We start from the raw sequence: 15,749 nt of genomic DNA, 5'->3' as shown, positions 1-15,749 counted from the left end.
CGGGGGGCCCAGCCTGGCCCCCACCTCCTGGACGTTCATCCACACGGCCCCCCCTACACCTGCTGAGCCCAAGGGGTCTCCTGTCTGCTTCCCCGCCACGGGACGAGTCAGGCGTTTGTGGGATGAGGGGTCACAGAAGCCAGGGGCCGCATCTTCTCAGCAGTAAATGAATCGGTGGGGTTTGCTCCGTGCTGACTGCGCTGGCCGACACTCCAGAGGGTTAAGGGACCACCGCGTTGACTATGATGCTGCGTACAGGCCTGAGGGGACCCGGTGTCAGTGGGGACGGTCCCAGGAGAGCAGAGAAGCAGGTGCTGGAAGCTTCTCCCGTGGGTTTCCTAAAGCAAACTCGCTCCTGCACGTCCACTTCCGAGGCCACGGGCCGGAGGGCGAGGATGACCCTGCGGTCAGTTCAGAAGCAGAAACACTGACGAAGTCCGAGCGAGAGCTGCTGTTAGGTCCCCGTGCCCAGGCGTGTGGGCGTCTGTGCAGCTGCTGCCTGGGGGGGCAGAGGTGAGCCGGCCACGGCCCAGTGGCAAAAACCGATCGCGAGGCGGCCAACCCACCGTCGGGAAACCCTCTCTGCAGGCCGCTGAGGCGCCCGCATCCCAGAGCTGACAAACCCAACTCGCTGAAAGTGCGCCCAGCTTTAAAGTGCTCGTTACAGAAGTTCACGTTTTCCAGTCCCCCTGGTTTTGAGACATTTTCAGCAGCTGGGGTGGATCTGCGAGAAACACTTCAAGACGATTCAAAATGTTTCAGCCAGGGGTACCGTGACCCCAGCCAGGAGTGAAGATGTGCCGCTCCCAGTCTGGTTTTTTGGGGGGGTGGATGCTAGAATTTTCCCTACTTGCGTAGCAGCTTTTCACTGCACAGCGAGGACGACCAGCGCGCACACTCTGCGGTGGGGACCCTCCGGGGGCCCCCCAGGGGCGGGAGTCCCCTGAGGGCAGCACCGGGCCTCGAGGGGGCTTTACCTCTTCTCTCGGGCAGTGTGAAGAAGTCGGCTGGGAAGAAGGCAGAGGACGCCAGCTCCTTCGGGAAGTCTTCACGGATGTCCTCGAGCCGTGGCACCCAGGCTCCCGTGAAGTTAAACGTGTCGAAGACGTCCAGGGCGAGGACTGTGGGGACAGTGGCTTCCGTCACGCGGCTCGCAGCCCCTCCCGCGGGACCCACATCCCTTAGACCAGAAGCCACCTGTGTCTCCCCAGGTCCTCCAGCCCTGAGGCTGCACAGCGGGACCCCTGCACGGGAAGTGGGGGGGTGGAGGGACACGTGGCAAGTCCAGCCGCTGGACGTGGGTGGCGCCTGAGAACCGTCAGGCTCGGGGTCTGGAGGCGAGCCCGGCAGCGGCCGACGCGTGAGCCGTGCATGCCCCCAGTGCCCACCCGGAGGGACGCTGCTTCTGGGTGATGACTGCGTAATCCAGGAGCCGCCCCCGGGAAGGGACAATCCCTGGGTTCTGCCCGGTCACCCCACATGGGGCTGAGTAAATACTCGCAGGAGAAAAAGAGCCACCTCACAGGACAGGCCCCCGCGGACTCTGCCAGCTCTGTCTGGGCGACGTGGCAGCTGCTTCTACCTCCAGACTCTCTCCCTGCGAAGCCCTGACCCCAGAGCAGTGTGTCCTGGGCTCTGGGGACTTGGTGCACAGGCGCTGGCTCTATGGACAGCTCTGGCTCTGGCCAGGCAGGGTGGAGTCCCACCCTCCAACCCCGGTGCCCGGCCATTGTTCCTGACTCTCTGTGGGCCTGGCCTCTCTGAGTGAGTGGAGACCATGCCCCTTCCCTAAACAGCCTCACGCCCCAGTTCTGAAAGGCCCGCGGGCCACCAAGCTCATGCCTGTGGCACCTCGCCTCCCTGTCACCTCCGCTCATGCCTGTCCCTGACTTCCTGGGCCCGGGAATGACGTGTGTGTCTCTCTGATCAGCTTTGGACACACTGAACGAGGAGGGTCCCATCTCCCCATCTCATGGATGAGGAAGCAGAGGCCGGAGCTGTTGACCACTCCCCAGGCGATGGCCACACTGGGGCCACACACCCGAGACAGACCTGGGGTCCCTCCTGTGGGGCACGCCTGTCCCCCGCGCCAGCCTGCGGCCCTTACTCATGTTGGCAGTGACGATGACGAAAGGCCTCAGGTAGGTTCTGCGCACGTTGCGTGCCACGTTGCTGAAGTAGGCCTCGAAGCCCCGGAGCAGCCGGGCCGTGCCTCCCTCGCTCCGCTGGATATGCTCCCACGCAGCCCTGGTGCCTGGGGCCAGGAGCGGGCTCCCGCGCGGCCCGGGTGCCTGGGGCCAGGAGCGCGCTGCCCACACGGACGATGTCCTGGTGGACAGACAGACAGACAGCACTCGGCTTGCACGTGCGCTGGCCTGTAGGGGCCTGGCTAACAGGGGGCCAGCGGGAGGAGACCACCGGTGTTTGCAGCTCAGAGGTAGGCAGCTGTGTGTCCGGGAGAAGCCTGCTGGGGTTTGCATGTGCACCCCGAGACGCAAAGGGGAGACGCCCTGGTCACGTGAGAACCCAGCTGCGCCAGGCACACCGGGTGTGGGCACTGAGCGGGCAGCAAGGCAGCCGAGGACACGCTGCAGGTGCCCGTGTGACGCTGCTGCCCCCGCAGCATGAGGCAGACGTGTGCCCGTCCGTGGGGGCTCAGGGACCCCAGCCCAAGCCAGAAATCTGGAGGAGAAGCTTCTGTTTGCAAAGCCTCAAAGTGGGAACAAACTCCCTCAGGCCAAACACTCGGGCCTGGACCGGAAGGCAGGAGAGGGGACCCCTGCCCTTCTGCTCTGCACGGACGGGGAGGGGGAGGCCACCCCAGAGCCGCTGCACTGACGGGGACGCCTCGAGAGGAGAGTCGAGGAAGCGAGGTGGCACTGCCCTCCGACAGCAGGCCTAGGAGTGAGTTTCCTCAACGGTCTTCTAAACGTGCTTCTTACGGACGGATCACTTAACCTGACGTAACACGGGGGGCCTGTGCACGAGAGCGCGTGGGCTTCTGAAAGCTGCGCCTCGGGGCACGTGGGGGGCAGGGACTCCGAGGGCTGTGTGCCGTTGGCGCGCTGTGACTCAGGTGCCCTCCCTGCCAAAGGGGTGATGGCTGCACTGCGCCCCAGGGTGCGTGCACGTGCGGAGCAAACGAGCCAGTTCACATGAGCCACACGGCACACACCGAACGCGCAGCTGCTGGCGGCACCCGGCACTGTCGTCACGACAACCCGCACGCGCCCTTCTCGAACGCTCCTGATACTCGTCATCGGCATCACCGGCCACGGCACTGGCCCAGGCCCCCCACCGAGAGGCGACGTTCTGCTGGGAGGAGGGCCGCCCCCAAGCTCACTGCCGTCCCCAGACGCGCCCGCTGCCCCCTACCTCGTGGAAGTTGGCGTCCTGCGTGGCCGCCAGCTCGAAGCCCTGCTGGCGGCTCTCGTGCTGCAGGACGCGGGCCAGCAGCTGGTAGGCGGTGCGCAGGTCGTCGCCGAAGAGCACGCCCGTGTGCCGCGTGGCGTTGTGCAGCGCCCGGGCCAGCCGCAGGGACCCGTCCCCGTCCATCCGCGACTCGTTGCGGCTCAGTTTCTCGTTCTGAAACGAGGGAGCCAACGCGGTGTCTGCAGAGCCCCCGCGGCCGTGCGGGGCCCCTCCCGCTCACGCCCACCGCTGCCCGGGGCGGGCTTCCTCGTCAGGGCAGAGCACGAGAAATCCAAAAACGAGCTCTGGCCGATGACGGCGCGGAACACGGGGGGCGGTCGGCTAGAAAGCGCTTGGAGAGGCACACGCCGGGGCACAAGCGAGCGCGTGTGGGCGCCGGGGACAGGGCGAGACGGGAGGACGTGGCCGGACCTGGGCACTCGGGGTTGGCGGGGCCAGATGCAGAGCGGGTCCCGAGGGGAGAGAGAAGGGTCCGGCCGCGGGCGCCCAGGACAGACGATCCTGAGCCACCGCCGGCCTCTGGCCAGCAGGGCCCGGCTGCCTGGACGCCCCCCGTCCCGGTGACCCTGTCCCCGCGCGGGCCCCTACCATGGCTTTGAGCTGCAGGAAGGCGACGCTGGTGCAGTTGAAGAGCTCGGGAGGCAGCCAGCCCTTCTCCCCGCCGCAGTGGCGGACCGCGTTGCCTGGGGACAGACGGCGGGCTCGTGAGGCCTGAAATCCCAACCGCCGATCCACACGCGTCTGTCCAGGTGTCCCCAAGCCCGGCGTGGTGCCCACCCCCCGCTAGCCCAGGGCCAGGCAGCTGCCACGGCCACGAAGCCCCCACGGGCACTCTGGTCTCAGGCCTGGGGCCACCGCTATGCCGCCTGACGTCCACAGTTGGCTGAGCCCAGCAACGCGGACATCTGGGCAAGTCCATGAGAAAAGAAACCAGCCTAATCGTTCGCCACGTACCAGTGCAAGCCCCGCGCACCACACCTGCCCTGAGCGGCCGGGCCACGCGCGTGCCCAGCGCCCTCTCACCGGACCCGACACCCCTCCCGGGCGGCGTCGCCCCGACCCCACTTCACAAAGAGAACCCCACACTGAGTGGCGGAGACGCTTGTCATGTGCCTCTGTCTGGTTTCCCGCCGGGAACAGACGCCACAGCCCAGGGCATGTACTTACCCACGGATCCCTTGGGACACGGCACCGCGGCCGGCTGCCCGAACTGGGTCTGCGGCCACCAGATGCCAGCTTCAAACACCCTGGGACACCCGCTGTAGGTCACTGGGACGCAGAGGAGAGGAGACCCTTAGCCGGCACGGCCACACTCCTCCCTGGAGGCCCCGCCCCCAGCAAGACCGGACCCCTCGGACCCCTCGCAACCTCCTGCAGCAGGGCTGGACGGGGTGGGGCGTGACCCGGGCTCCTGCGCTGCCATCCCCCAGGGCCAGGTGGGCACAGGCAGACCGTGGGGGTGCTGAGTGCTCCCCAAACCCCAGAGCATGTGCTGCACACGCACACGCACACACACACACACGCACACGCCCCCAATCCGCGACCCAGCCCGTCGGGGGTCAAGCGGCGACACAGACCTTCGCAGCCGAGTGTGGTGACTTCGGCGAAGGGGTTGTCACAGCGGTTGCACTGGCGGCCGATGACGCCGGGCTTGCAGGCACACTGCCCGGTGTCTGCGTCACAGGTGCGGCTGTGGGAGCCTTGCGGGAAGCAGTCACAGGGCAGGCAGGCGTCCGTGTCGGGGGGCCTGTAGTGATTCTCCTGCAAACGCCAGAAGTGCGGGGGGCTGGGGACGCCGGTGCAGGCCCTACTCCTGGAGGACGTTTCCTGCGTGTCCGGCCGCCTCTGGGCCTCTCCACGCTGCCCTCCGCCCTCCGCCCACGCTGCCAGACAAGGCAGGCGTGCTCTCCAGGAGGACACCTCCTCCCTCATTTATAGCAAAAGCCTATCACGGCCCCTGCCTACTTGTCCTAAAAAGGACCAGAGACACGAGTGCAGGGACGGTGCGTGTGTGTGCCTGCGCGCGCGGCCATCTCCCCGGGCTCGGCGCCCGTGGAGACGGTGGGGGACGCGTCCCTGCCGTCCACCTGCGGGCCAGGCCTCACCTTGCACTGGCACTGCCCGGTGGTCTTGTTGCAGTCGGGATCGAAGCCTTTGCTGACAGCACAGTGGCAAGGCCCACACACGGGGTTCCCCCACCAGCCTTTGGGGCACGGAAGGTTGATCCTGTTGGGAAGAAGAGGTGGCGGGTGGAGGCTGCACGTGACCGTCCTTCTCCGAGGACAGCGAGCCCGCGGGACGCCTGGGGCCGCGGCTGCTCCGGGTCTGGGCACCTCCTCCGCTCCGGGGGCCTCTGTTCCCCTCCGCTCGCCCCCACCCCTGGAACCCTTAAGAATTTCTTGTCCTGCTCCCAGCCTTGAGGAGCCCCACATCTGGAAGGGTTCCGCCTGCAGACCTGTTGCTTTTCAACAACGCGTTCACTCATTTCTTTCTTCCACCTGGAAGACGCAGGTGACGACCCTGCCCAGGCTGCTATTAGCTTGACGTCACGATGCTCACGCTGCCGCAGCACCCCCACCACGAGGCCTGGCTCACGGGGACACAGTAATACCTGACGCCACCGCCGGGCTGGCCTTTTAGGACCCCAGCCCCACACAGAGCAGCCGGGGCCTGGCCGCCCTGGGCAAGCTTCTCCCGGGACCCAGGGCACCTGCCGGCTCACGGGTGCTGAACGAGGCTCCTGCAGCGCCCAGGTCCCCAGGTCCCCACAGACATGCAGAGCAGCCTTGCCACGGACGTGGCATGCGCCTTCATCGGCTCCGTGCAGCCACAGGCTGGACCCGGTGGGCTGAGGATCATCGGACCCGCCCAGTCCTGACTCGGGAGCCAGGCCTGGCAGAGCCAGCAAACCCGGAAAGGAGCAACGTCGAAGCTGACAAGGCCAGGCCCGCCCCGCCCAGGTGTCAGCTGCTGCCTGTCACTGTCGCTCTGCCTCTGCTCCTGACCCGATGGTTCACCTGAGCATTACCTGCAGACCCACCTGCCTGCGGGGTGCTCCCCCAAGTATCCCTCAGGCCCCTCAAATGAAGTGCCACCCTGCGCTTACTACCCAGCTAATGACATTCTGTGCGTCCACCGTCACCTCAGACACCCTTCACTCACCCACGAGCAATGATTAAGTACCAGCTCTGTTCACGTCAAGGCCACGAACATGGCCAGGCAGGTTCCTGGGCCCGGGGGCTCTGGTCTGGTGAACGCGGAACTACATTTACAAGTGGGGACCCCAGGGCCTTGGCGAACCCCTTCTCCTCACCGCCTCTTCAGTCCCGAAGGCCTGCAGCGCCAGGCCTGGGGACGCTGCACCAGCCTCCGAGCTGGTCACCCTGTGTCCAGCTTCTGCCTGCTCCAACCACACTCCATGAGGGAGCCAGAGGCCTCTGAGACCTGGACCTGACCCTGCCGCTTTTCTGCTGGCCCCGTGGCCCCACAAAGCCAAGCTCTGTTCCCAGCTACAGGACAGGCCTCCTCCCAGGCCCGCCTGCCTCCCCAGCGTAGGACGCGCTCAGGATAGTACGGGCCCCTAGGAATGCCCCACTGAGCCTCTAGGCTGGCCTCGTCCTGTGTCTGCTCTTCGGCTCAGCCCCGTTGGTTTGTCTGTCCCTGAAACGCTCTCCCCTTGGGCCTCCCCACCTCCCATCCGGCAGCCACGTGGCGCCCGTCTTCCCGTGAGATCACGAGCCCAGGGCACAGCTGCCTCCAGTCACAAGTGGTTTTGCAGCACACGTCCCGGTCCCCGAAGGACGAAGAGGAAAGACGACAAAGAGAGAGCTGGAGCCTGCAGGGCTCCTGCACCGGGACGGCCGGCACGGGCCAAGGGCCACCGGCGGGAACGCATCACCTCCGGAAAGCCCCGTTTGCGAGGAAGTGATTTACCTGCGGTGACTACACACCTGGGCTCTGGGCTCCCTGACCAACTACACCAGCGCTTACACGCACGTCAGACACCACTCGAAAGCTAGCTGTTCCCCGTCGTCGTGCCCAGCTTCCCGCCCTTGGCGCCCGCCTGACCACGGCGGGCTCTGGGCGAACGCGACATGTTGTGTGCGTCTGGAGTGGAAACGTGCTCAGATGGGGTCGGTGTGAGACGCCCAACTGATTCTCGTTTATTTCATGCCAACTTTGAAAAAAGAAATCGGTCCTTAAACCACCGCATACGTGTTTTGGAGTTAAATGAGGGAGGGCGAGGGAGCCGGGGGCGGCGGGCACCCACCTACCTGCTCTCACAGTACGGCCCGTAGCGGCTGGGGCCGCACTCACACACGTAGCCACGCGGGGCGCTGGGGCTGTGCACGCAGGTCGCCACGTGCTCGCAGGGGTTCAGGTGGCAGACGTCCACGCAGTTCCTTCCAAAGTACCCTGCGGGGACAGGCGTGTGACCCCCTGCCAGATCCGCCTCTGGCCCCGCAGGTCCACTCCCGGAGCCGGGCCCCCTGTGGTGGGACATCCCGGCCATCCGCCTCCCCCCAGGCTGCTGTGCAGAGGGGTGCAGAGGGGTGCAGCGGGGGCACCTGGGAGCCACGGGAAACGGGCGTTTGGTGGGTCAGCCTTGGAAAGGCAGCGACGAGGGCCTCCCAGGTCCCCCGTGAGGTCAGGAGCCCCGGGGCAGAGGGTCCCGGCCACCCCAGGACACACGGTGGACAGATGCCAGCTGAGAATGGCTGCAGCAGCTCAAAATTCAGGAACCAACACTGAATGTGGACTTTTTAAAACGTGTGTGCCTTTCCCTAATTCTTCCTGCCATCTTGAGGATGGAGCCTGGAGGGTCTGGCTGGCGTCAACCGAGAAAGGGCACGGCCAGGGTGCACTTCAGGAAGACAGGGCCCACTCCTTACAGACCAAGGCCAAGGGCTCCACGGACCCGTGAGAACTGGTGGGGAAGCCGGCGCCCCACTTAGCTTTCCTCGATGCATTTTAAACGCTACAGGTGTCACCCCCACTGACAGCTATCAGGAAAGAGGGGGTGCGGGTGCCGCGGGCCCACCTTTGTCGCAGACGCAGGTGTAAGTGTCCCAGGCGTCGAGGCAGCGGCTGTGCTGCGGGCAGGGGCTGGAGGCGCATGGGTCTTCCACGTCACAGCCGTCCTTCACCCTGACCTTGAGGGCATCGTCCATGTTCAGCGTGGCGATGTTTGTGGACGTCTCCCCCATCCTCACTCCCTGTGTAAACAAAGGGCAGCCAGACTCGGTCCCAGGGCCTCAAGGCTGGAGGGACCCCGAAACGTAACCAGGGATTAAGGAACCCAAGCTCTGTCTGGTCCCTTGTCTCTAAAGCGACACCTCATTTGTCCACGAAGCTGGGACTGGCGGGACAGGAGGAGAAGTGGGGTGACGGCAGGAATGAGGTCACTTCCGCCTCCACCAGGTCGTGCTCCGGGCAGGGGCGGGCCCCCCGGGAAAGAAGCCGGAACGTTTCCACGTTCGAGTAATCCCAGCGCGTGTCACGAGGCAAAATGAGCGAGGGTCATGGAAGGCATGATGGCGGACGACGCCGGGCAGGGCCGCTCACAGGGGAGGGTGGCTGTACGAGGGCATCCGGGAAGAGGGGCCACTGCACAAGGCGCCATGGCGGGGACACACTGGTGAGCGCCAGGGCAGGAGACCCCGGGGCTGGAGCGCAGCGGACGTGGGGGAGGGGCTCAGGCCAGGTGGGCGGCTGGGGGCGGCGAGGGGAAGGAACAGAGGGGTTCATTCCCGCAGTGGGGGGCCCGAGACATGAGTGGCTGTGAGCTGAGCCACTCTATCAACAGCTCACTCAGCTGCTGCCACGACACCTAGACTACGAGACAGGTGTGACACCCACTCAGGTGAGCACGGGCTGGTGTAAGCGGCAAAGGGTGAATTCTGGACACACCATGAAGGCAGAGCTGTCGGTGGCTGACGGGGAGGGCGGGTCCGGCTGGGAACGGGACCGACGAGGCTGGCTGAGCTCCCGGATAAGCCACCCGTTTACTGACAACTCACAGGTTGACCAGTGGCCACAGCTGTGGCCGCCCGAGCCGGCTGCGAGGTGGGGGCCCACGCGCTCCGCCCTACCTGCATGCAGCCCCGGAAACCGCGGCGCACGGAGACCTTGTCTTCGGACACGCCCCCCACCACGAGACTTCTCATCTTCAATCCCGGAAGCTGGTTCCCGATCTGCACCGTGTCCTGTGAAGGGGAGAGCGACACCCACCGTTCTGGAAACATCTTCCCGAGCGCGTTTGGGCCTCTCAACAGGGGGCAGGCCTGGCTCAGCCTCGGAGGGGAACACGGCTGTCTGCGTGTGACAGGCGGGGCATCAGGGGACACAGGTCTACGTCCCAGCCAGTGAAGAAGGTCGGGGGGTACACGGGCAACACTCCCACCTCCGTAGCGGGCTCCACCAACGAGCCGCTGTGCGAAAAGCCGCGCAGACCAGGAGGATGGGGGCAAACGGGAGACGACGCCCACTGCTGGGGGGTCTGAGGAGGTCTCGGCCGGACCGCGGGCCCGGAAGGTGCGCCCAGGGGGCACGACAGCCGTTCACTCTCAGAACCAGGCGTCAGGGGAGCCTGGACACCAGGGGAGCTGAGGAATCACCCCCAGGTGTGTGGGCATCCTGTGGAAACGGCCACGCACTGCGGACGTCGTGTGGTCTGGTGAGCACTCCGAGCGCACCCTGCCCGGGACGCCACCTGCCCATCTGGGACAAGCCGCCTCTCTGCGGTCGCACGGCCCTCTCTGGTACCTGGGTCTCACTGCCCATTCACCTGCATGCACCGTCTACTTGGAGGCCAAGGACCCATGTGTCATGCATCTTTGTGCCCCAGAGGCACAGCCCTGAGCACAGTCGAGACGGCTTTGCTAAAGAAACCGCTGTGGAAGGTGCCAGAGGCTCCAAGATGGGACACACAGATGGACGACGGCCAGGTCCTGATTCCAGGAGCTGACCGCCCAGAAGGCGGACCGAGGGCAGACGCCAGCAACCTCAGCATGAGGTGGAGTGTGAGACCGGAACGTGGGGGGCGGGGGAGTGTGCCCAGAACGTGCATCCCCAACCCCCGAGGGCTCTGGTGGGCCCTGACACACGGAAGGTCACTCTGTTCTCCCACGGACCCCATGAAGGGGTCTGTTCCAAAAAGGGTACAGGTACCAGCTTACCTGGTCCATCCCATAGTCCAAGGTCATGACTGCCAGGTACTTGATGTCTTTGCCCTCCTTGGCGCTCTTCAGTTCTATCAATAGATGGTGCCACTCCCCGTCAGTCACACGCGACCTGGACAGCTTTATGGACGCCACATCTGAGGGCCCATGGGACACCTCAAACTGAATGTAGTTGTTTAGAATCTGCAGAACCGGAAGAACCAAACCTACCAATCAACGTGATGACAACAGAACAGAAAATACTTCACAGCCACTTAAATAACAAAGCCACGCAAGCAGACGTACCGCAGGGCGCTGCGTCGAAGATGGACTTAAAAATTAGGCCAAGTTTAATTTCTCGTTGCCAGTAACACTCTTCAGAATTTTATGCCTTTCTCTATAGTAAGAAGCATCAAATATTGACAGAGATCAAGGAGAGTGATGCCCATTGACCTCAGTATTGAGACAACCACAGATTCAGGTGACTATTGGGCTCTTATTTTGGATGTAAATGTTACACTTTGTAAGACTCAGGCCACATGTTTAAATATACGTATGGAAAAAAATCAGCTTTGTAACCGTCCTGAGACATTCATGTGTTAAAATGTAGCCACGATCTTATTTCCCCTTCATGAAGGACTGAGTGGTGTGAACAGACCTCCTCCTGAGAACTAGGAGAGTAGGTGTTAAAGCACCTGTCCGAAGGCATCGGAGGGACTCGAGGCCCCGCAGAGTTACAGAGACACAACCAGGGAGAAACCAGAACGCGCTCGGGGTTTGCCTTCGCCTACGGTCGCCAGCTGGTTCTGGGAGACACGGCCGAGGCCGAAAGCTGAGCAAAGCTTTCCAGGCTCGACGGGCTGGGAGGACAAAAGGCAGAATTCGCAGCCGGCCCAGGGTCGGGACTGCCCGTCATAGCAAACGCGAGGGATGGCGACATCACCATTCTAGCTTTGAATTCTCTCTACTTTTAAAAGATGATGCCCAGCACGCGATCGAAAATAACCGAGTAGCCAAGGACGCAGGACAACGTGCTTGAAATCCAAGAACCGGTGGAACAAAAACCAGTGGAAACAAACCCACGGGAATTTAGAAAACAGAATCATCCGGTGTAGAAATGAGAATAATGGGAGCCACGGAACTTTCCAAGAAACAGATTCAGGTGACCTTGAGACTCCATTTTTGGCAGTAAATGTTGCATTTTGTGAGATAAGGTTCGAGCTACCATGTTTAAATACATGGAAGAAAATGAGAAAAGAACATTGTAACTAACCTAAGGGACTCGCGTTTAAAGATAATTTCAATTAATAGTTAAATAAAAAACAACTATTAATGCACTGCTTACAAGAAACACACGTAAAACATAAAGATACAGAAATGTTCAAAGTAAAAGGTTAGAAAAAGATACATCATGTAAACATCAACCCAAACGAGGCCGGCATAGCTATCGTAACATGAGACAAAGCAGACTTTAAGGAGAAATTAATTACCAGAGATAAGGAGGATTTTCATAATGGTAACGGTCTGCTTTCCAGGAAGAGAAAACCATTCTAAATCTATAAACGCCTAATAACGTAGCCTCAAACCCTACAAAGCAAAACTGGACAGAACTTAAAGGATAGGTAAGTCTCCAATCAAGGCTGGAGATTCTTAGCTCACCTCTCTCAGTAACTGAGAAAACAAGCAGACAAAACAAACAAACTATGACAGACTATCTGAACGCCACAACCGACGAGCTCCACCTACGCGACGCATCGGAACACTACAGAACGCATCTGCGGGGCACACATTCAAGCACCGCTGGGACTGTCACGCAATGACTCAACGCTGGACGGCAAAGCAGGCCCGAACACACTGACAAGGTCCGCAACCCTAGATCGTACATTCTGACCTGCAATTACGCCTGAAACAATAACAAAATGATAAACTAGAAAATGCTGCCTGCTTGCTATTCAAAAATATACTTATTAAACTACCCCGTGGGTCAAAGAAGATCTCACGATAACAAAAAATATTCTTCATTGATCAAAAAGATAACACGACCAATGATACATTTGGGATTTAGTCTCCATGCAGAGTCGATTGAAGAAAATAATTTTTAACTTTTATAGATTTTGTTTTCTTTTGTTCCAGACATTGAAGTCAATTAATTTCCCTCACCATTCTCCTTCACTGTCCCGGCTGACAAAACCCGAAGCCAGCAGATCAACAATAAAAGTGACATCTGTCTACACACAAAAGCGATACCTACAGGATGAACCCCAGGACCACGCAGTAACTGCTTGCCACCTTGGATCTGTCACCGGATTTAGGAGAGATGTTCAACAATAGCCACGTTATCCCACTTGACAATGCAGGCGGATTCAGGGCGCCTGGAAGCAATTACCCAAATGCGTGGGCTGGAGGGTGACTACATAGCTTGTCTGGCCTGCTGCGGCGGCCAAGGACGGTTCACGGCTGCCCTGCCCTCCCAACGCGGCACGTGGAAACCAGCCAGGACAATCCTGCAGCGACCAGCTGACCGGCCTTCGGGAAATGCCCTGGGGTGGCCTTCGAGGTCACCCCTAGGGTCTGGAGCATCCCCGCCAAGACCACCACCCTTTGCCACCCAGCCTTTCACAGAGAAGGGCTGGCCACAGTCCCTAGCAAAAACAAAAAACAAAAACACCTTAATTTTGGATTAGCCACCCATAACGTAATTGCTCAAACAACACGGGAGCCTGTGGCTTTCAGGGCTGTTCCTACTGAAAACATACTTTTTTCCTACAGACACCCAACTGCCAAATGACAACGTGCAAGCTCCGATTCGTCACCTGAATCGAAAACAGCCAATTTAATTTGTTCCAACAGTGAAACAACCACAGAGCAAAACACCATCTCCCAGGCAGAGCTGTGCTTGCCAAGTTTTGGCCCAGAGCTGGATCCTGGGCTGCCAGGTAGATTTATGAAATGACAAGTTAATAAGGGCAGAACAATGACCGCGGTCATCACCCTGGATTCACACTGCACCTCTTCAGTATGACCTGACGGGTCTGTGCTGGGAGGTGGCCTTGAGCAGGGACGTGGATGAGGGGACAGATGAGTGAAGAAAAGGAGGCTTGTCCAGGCTCTGGGCCCGCAGCCTCCTTGGGCCTGTCCCAACCGATCTGTTGACAAGTCTGACACCTGCCAGCCCATTGGGAGCCCTTGGGTCTTGCCTGAACTGCCCTCTGACAGGGAGCTGACAGGAGGTGCTGGGCAGGGCCTCTGTCCCCTCCCTCTGCCTCCACCACACGCTGTCTCCACATGGGTGGTCCACAGGGGCCATGGGGGAGGGACTGTGGATGCCGCAGGACCTGGGCGACGAGTGAACCATGGGACCCGGAGCTCAGAGTCTCTAGGCCTCGGTTTCCCCGCCCCCCAAAATGAGAGATTTGAGTGGACGCGCCGTTAAGGGCCATCTAACCTCTGACTGTCTCTGACCCCAGCGCAGCCTGCCCTGGCTGGGAGTTAAGCCTGCTCCGCACCAGGCAGAACAGGAAGTCCCGGGCCCCAGGGAGTAAAAAGCAGTGAGCAACAGCTCGGCGCGGACGGACGTGAGGGTCACAGCAGAGGGGACCAGGGCCAGCTGTGGGAGGAACTTCCCGACTGCGGCAGATGTTACCCCTAGAGCAGGCTGGCCTGGGTGACAGTGGGGTGTTCAGTGACACCCAGCCCTGAGGCAATGAGGAGGCTGGACGGGGGAGTAGGGGGTGGGGGAGTCCTGAGTGGGTGGGACACTCCATGTGCTGCCCAGACGGAGGGAGGGAGCGGCCTTGGGCCAGCACAGATGGGACGTGATGCGTAACCCATGGGCAGGGGGTCAGCGCTGCTCAGAGGTAGGGTGTGCCCGGGTGCATGGAGACATGCGTGCACACACATGTGCACACGCACGCTTACACAAGAAAGAAAGCCTGGAAGGAAGGTAGCGAAAAACAGCCGGTTATGGAATTCTTTCGACTCTAGACACAGTCCCCAGCCTGGGCGCGATTGCCACAGGCCACTTGTCAGGGAGGCGAATCAGGTCTGAGAAGTGTCCTGCATCGGACTCTCTAGGAGGGGGAATCGCCTGGGGTGACCCGGATGTGACCAGGGTCAGAGGTAGCGAGGTTTATAGGAGAAGGGTCTGTCCGCTGTCACCGCAGGCCAAGCGCCTGGACACGTGAGGGCAGGACGAGCGCTCAGCCCGGGGCCTGGCCGGGCAAGCCCGCCGCCCACACCCTGGGCTCCCTCGGCCACCATGCACAGCCGTGTCTCCTGGGCTCTCAGACACCTCAAAACCCCAGGCCTCCCGTGAGGGCGACAAGTCCCCGTCTCGCCTCCAGTCCGGGCAGGTGGACGCAGAGGGCGGCCACGGAAGACCAGGGCGTGGCTCGTGAATTAAAGGGGCCTTTCGCAGTCCTCAGATGAGACGTGTGTGGAGCCGAGAAGGTGCTGGGGGACTATTTGTGACACATGGAACACTAGAGAACACGATGCATTAAAATAATCTTTTAAACATTTCAGGAACTCTGCTGCTTATCTGATGTTTTAAATTTAAAAAAAGAAGTTAAGACCAAAGCGATCGAGAGAAGCAACGTGTGAGGTGATTCAGTTTTTAGGGAACTTCTGGCCGAGTGCCGCCACCTGGAAAAAAGTCGGCGGGGACCTGTTACTTCCACCTGAAGGTGCTCACAACCCGCTCTGGTCGCGAACACCCAGACCCGGAGCTGCTGTCTACACCTCACTGTGGCTGACGCCGGACAAGCCAGGCCACCAGGTCTACCCAATCCTGCCCGTCCCCCGTCCCCCCGGGCAGGAAGGAGGGGAGGGGGCTGGCAAGGGGCCCCCTGGGGGCACGTGGCTGCACGCTGCATCCCTTGCACCTTTCACTGATATGAGCCGCTGGAAAAAGCAGGCACGGTCCTCCCCTTCACACGGAGACCCCGCCGGGCCGGTGCAGGACGTGGAGGGCCGAGGTTCCCTCGGGCGGGCTTCTGGGGTGGCGTCACTCAGCTGCACCTGCCCCGCAGGGCCCAGGGGGCGGTTCTCACTCACCTGGAGGTGGAGCCTGGAGGACACGCCCGCCGTGGCCTCCATCAGCACGCCGTCTGCCTTCCTGGTCCGGAACATGAGCCCCAGGTACCAGGGCACGGAGAT

The 15,749-nt window shown here is 61.5% G+C and overlaps 1 protein-coding gene across 1 annotated transcript in view; it reads right to left on the bottom strand.

Annotated features, from left to right (window-relative positions):
- The window catches only part of CELSR1 (cadherin EGF LAG seven-pass G-type receptor 1), a gene marked incomplete at its 5' end in the record, with an annotated part of 111,591 nt that overhangs the window by 18,655 nt on the left and 77,187 nt on the right, over positions 1 to 15,749 (bottom strand). The window contains 13 exons of the mRNA XM_025051043.1: positions 978 to 1,121; positions 2,108 to 2,254; positions 2,292 to 2,328; positions 3,376 to 3,585; positions 4,021 to 4,115; positions 4,600 to 4,701; positions 5,010 to 5,193; positions 5,538 to 5,658; positions 7,707 to 7,848; positions 8,474 to 8,648; positions 9,525 to 9,638; positions 10,611 to 10,796; positions 15,648 to 15,748. Coding sequence (XP_024906811.1) covers positions 978 to 1,121; positions 2,108 to 2,254; positions 2,292 to 2,328; positions 3,376 to 3,585; positions 4,021 to 4,115; positions 4,600 to 4,701; positions 5,010 to 5,193; positions 5,538 to 5,658; positions 7,707 to 7,848; positions 8,474 to 8,648; positions 9,525 to 9,638; positions 10,611 to 10,796; positions 15,648 to 15,748 — 1,758 coding nt within the window. The remainder of the gene's footprint in view (positions 1 to 977; positions 1,122 to 2,107; positions 2,255 to 2,291; positions 2,329 to 3,375; positions 3,586 to 4,020; positions 4,116 to 4,599; positions 4,702 to 5,009; positions 5,194 to 5,537; positions 5,659 to 7,706; positions 7,849 to 8,473; positions 8,649 to 9,524; positions 9,639 to 10,610; positions 10,797 to 15,647; position 15,749) is intronic.

Source organism: Pteropus alecto, unplaced genomic scaffold (genome assembly GCF_000325575.1).
Source record: "Pteropus alecto unplaced genomic scaffold, ASM32557v1 scaffold118, whole genome shotgun sequence".
In the NCBI taxonomy this organism is placed as follows: Eukaryota; Metazoa; Chordata; class Mammalia; order Chiroptera; family Pteropodidae; genus Pteropus; species Pteropus alecto.
This window is presented reverse-complemented; position numbering and strand designations above follow the sequence as displayed.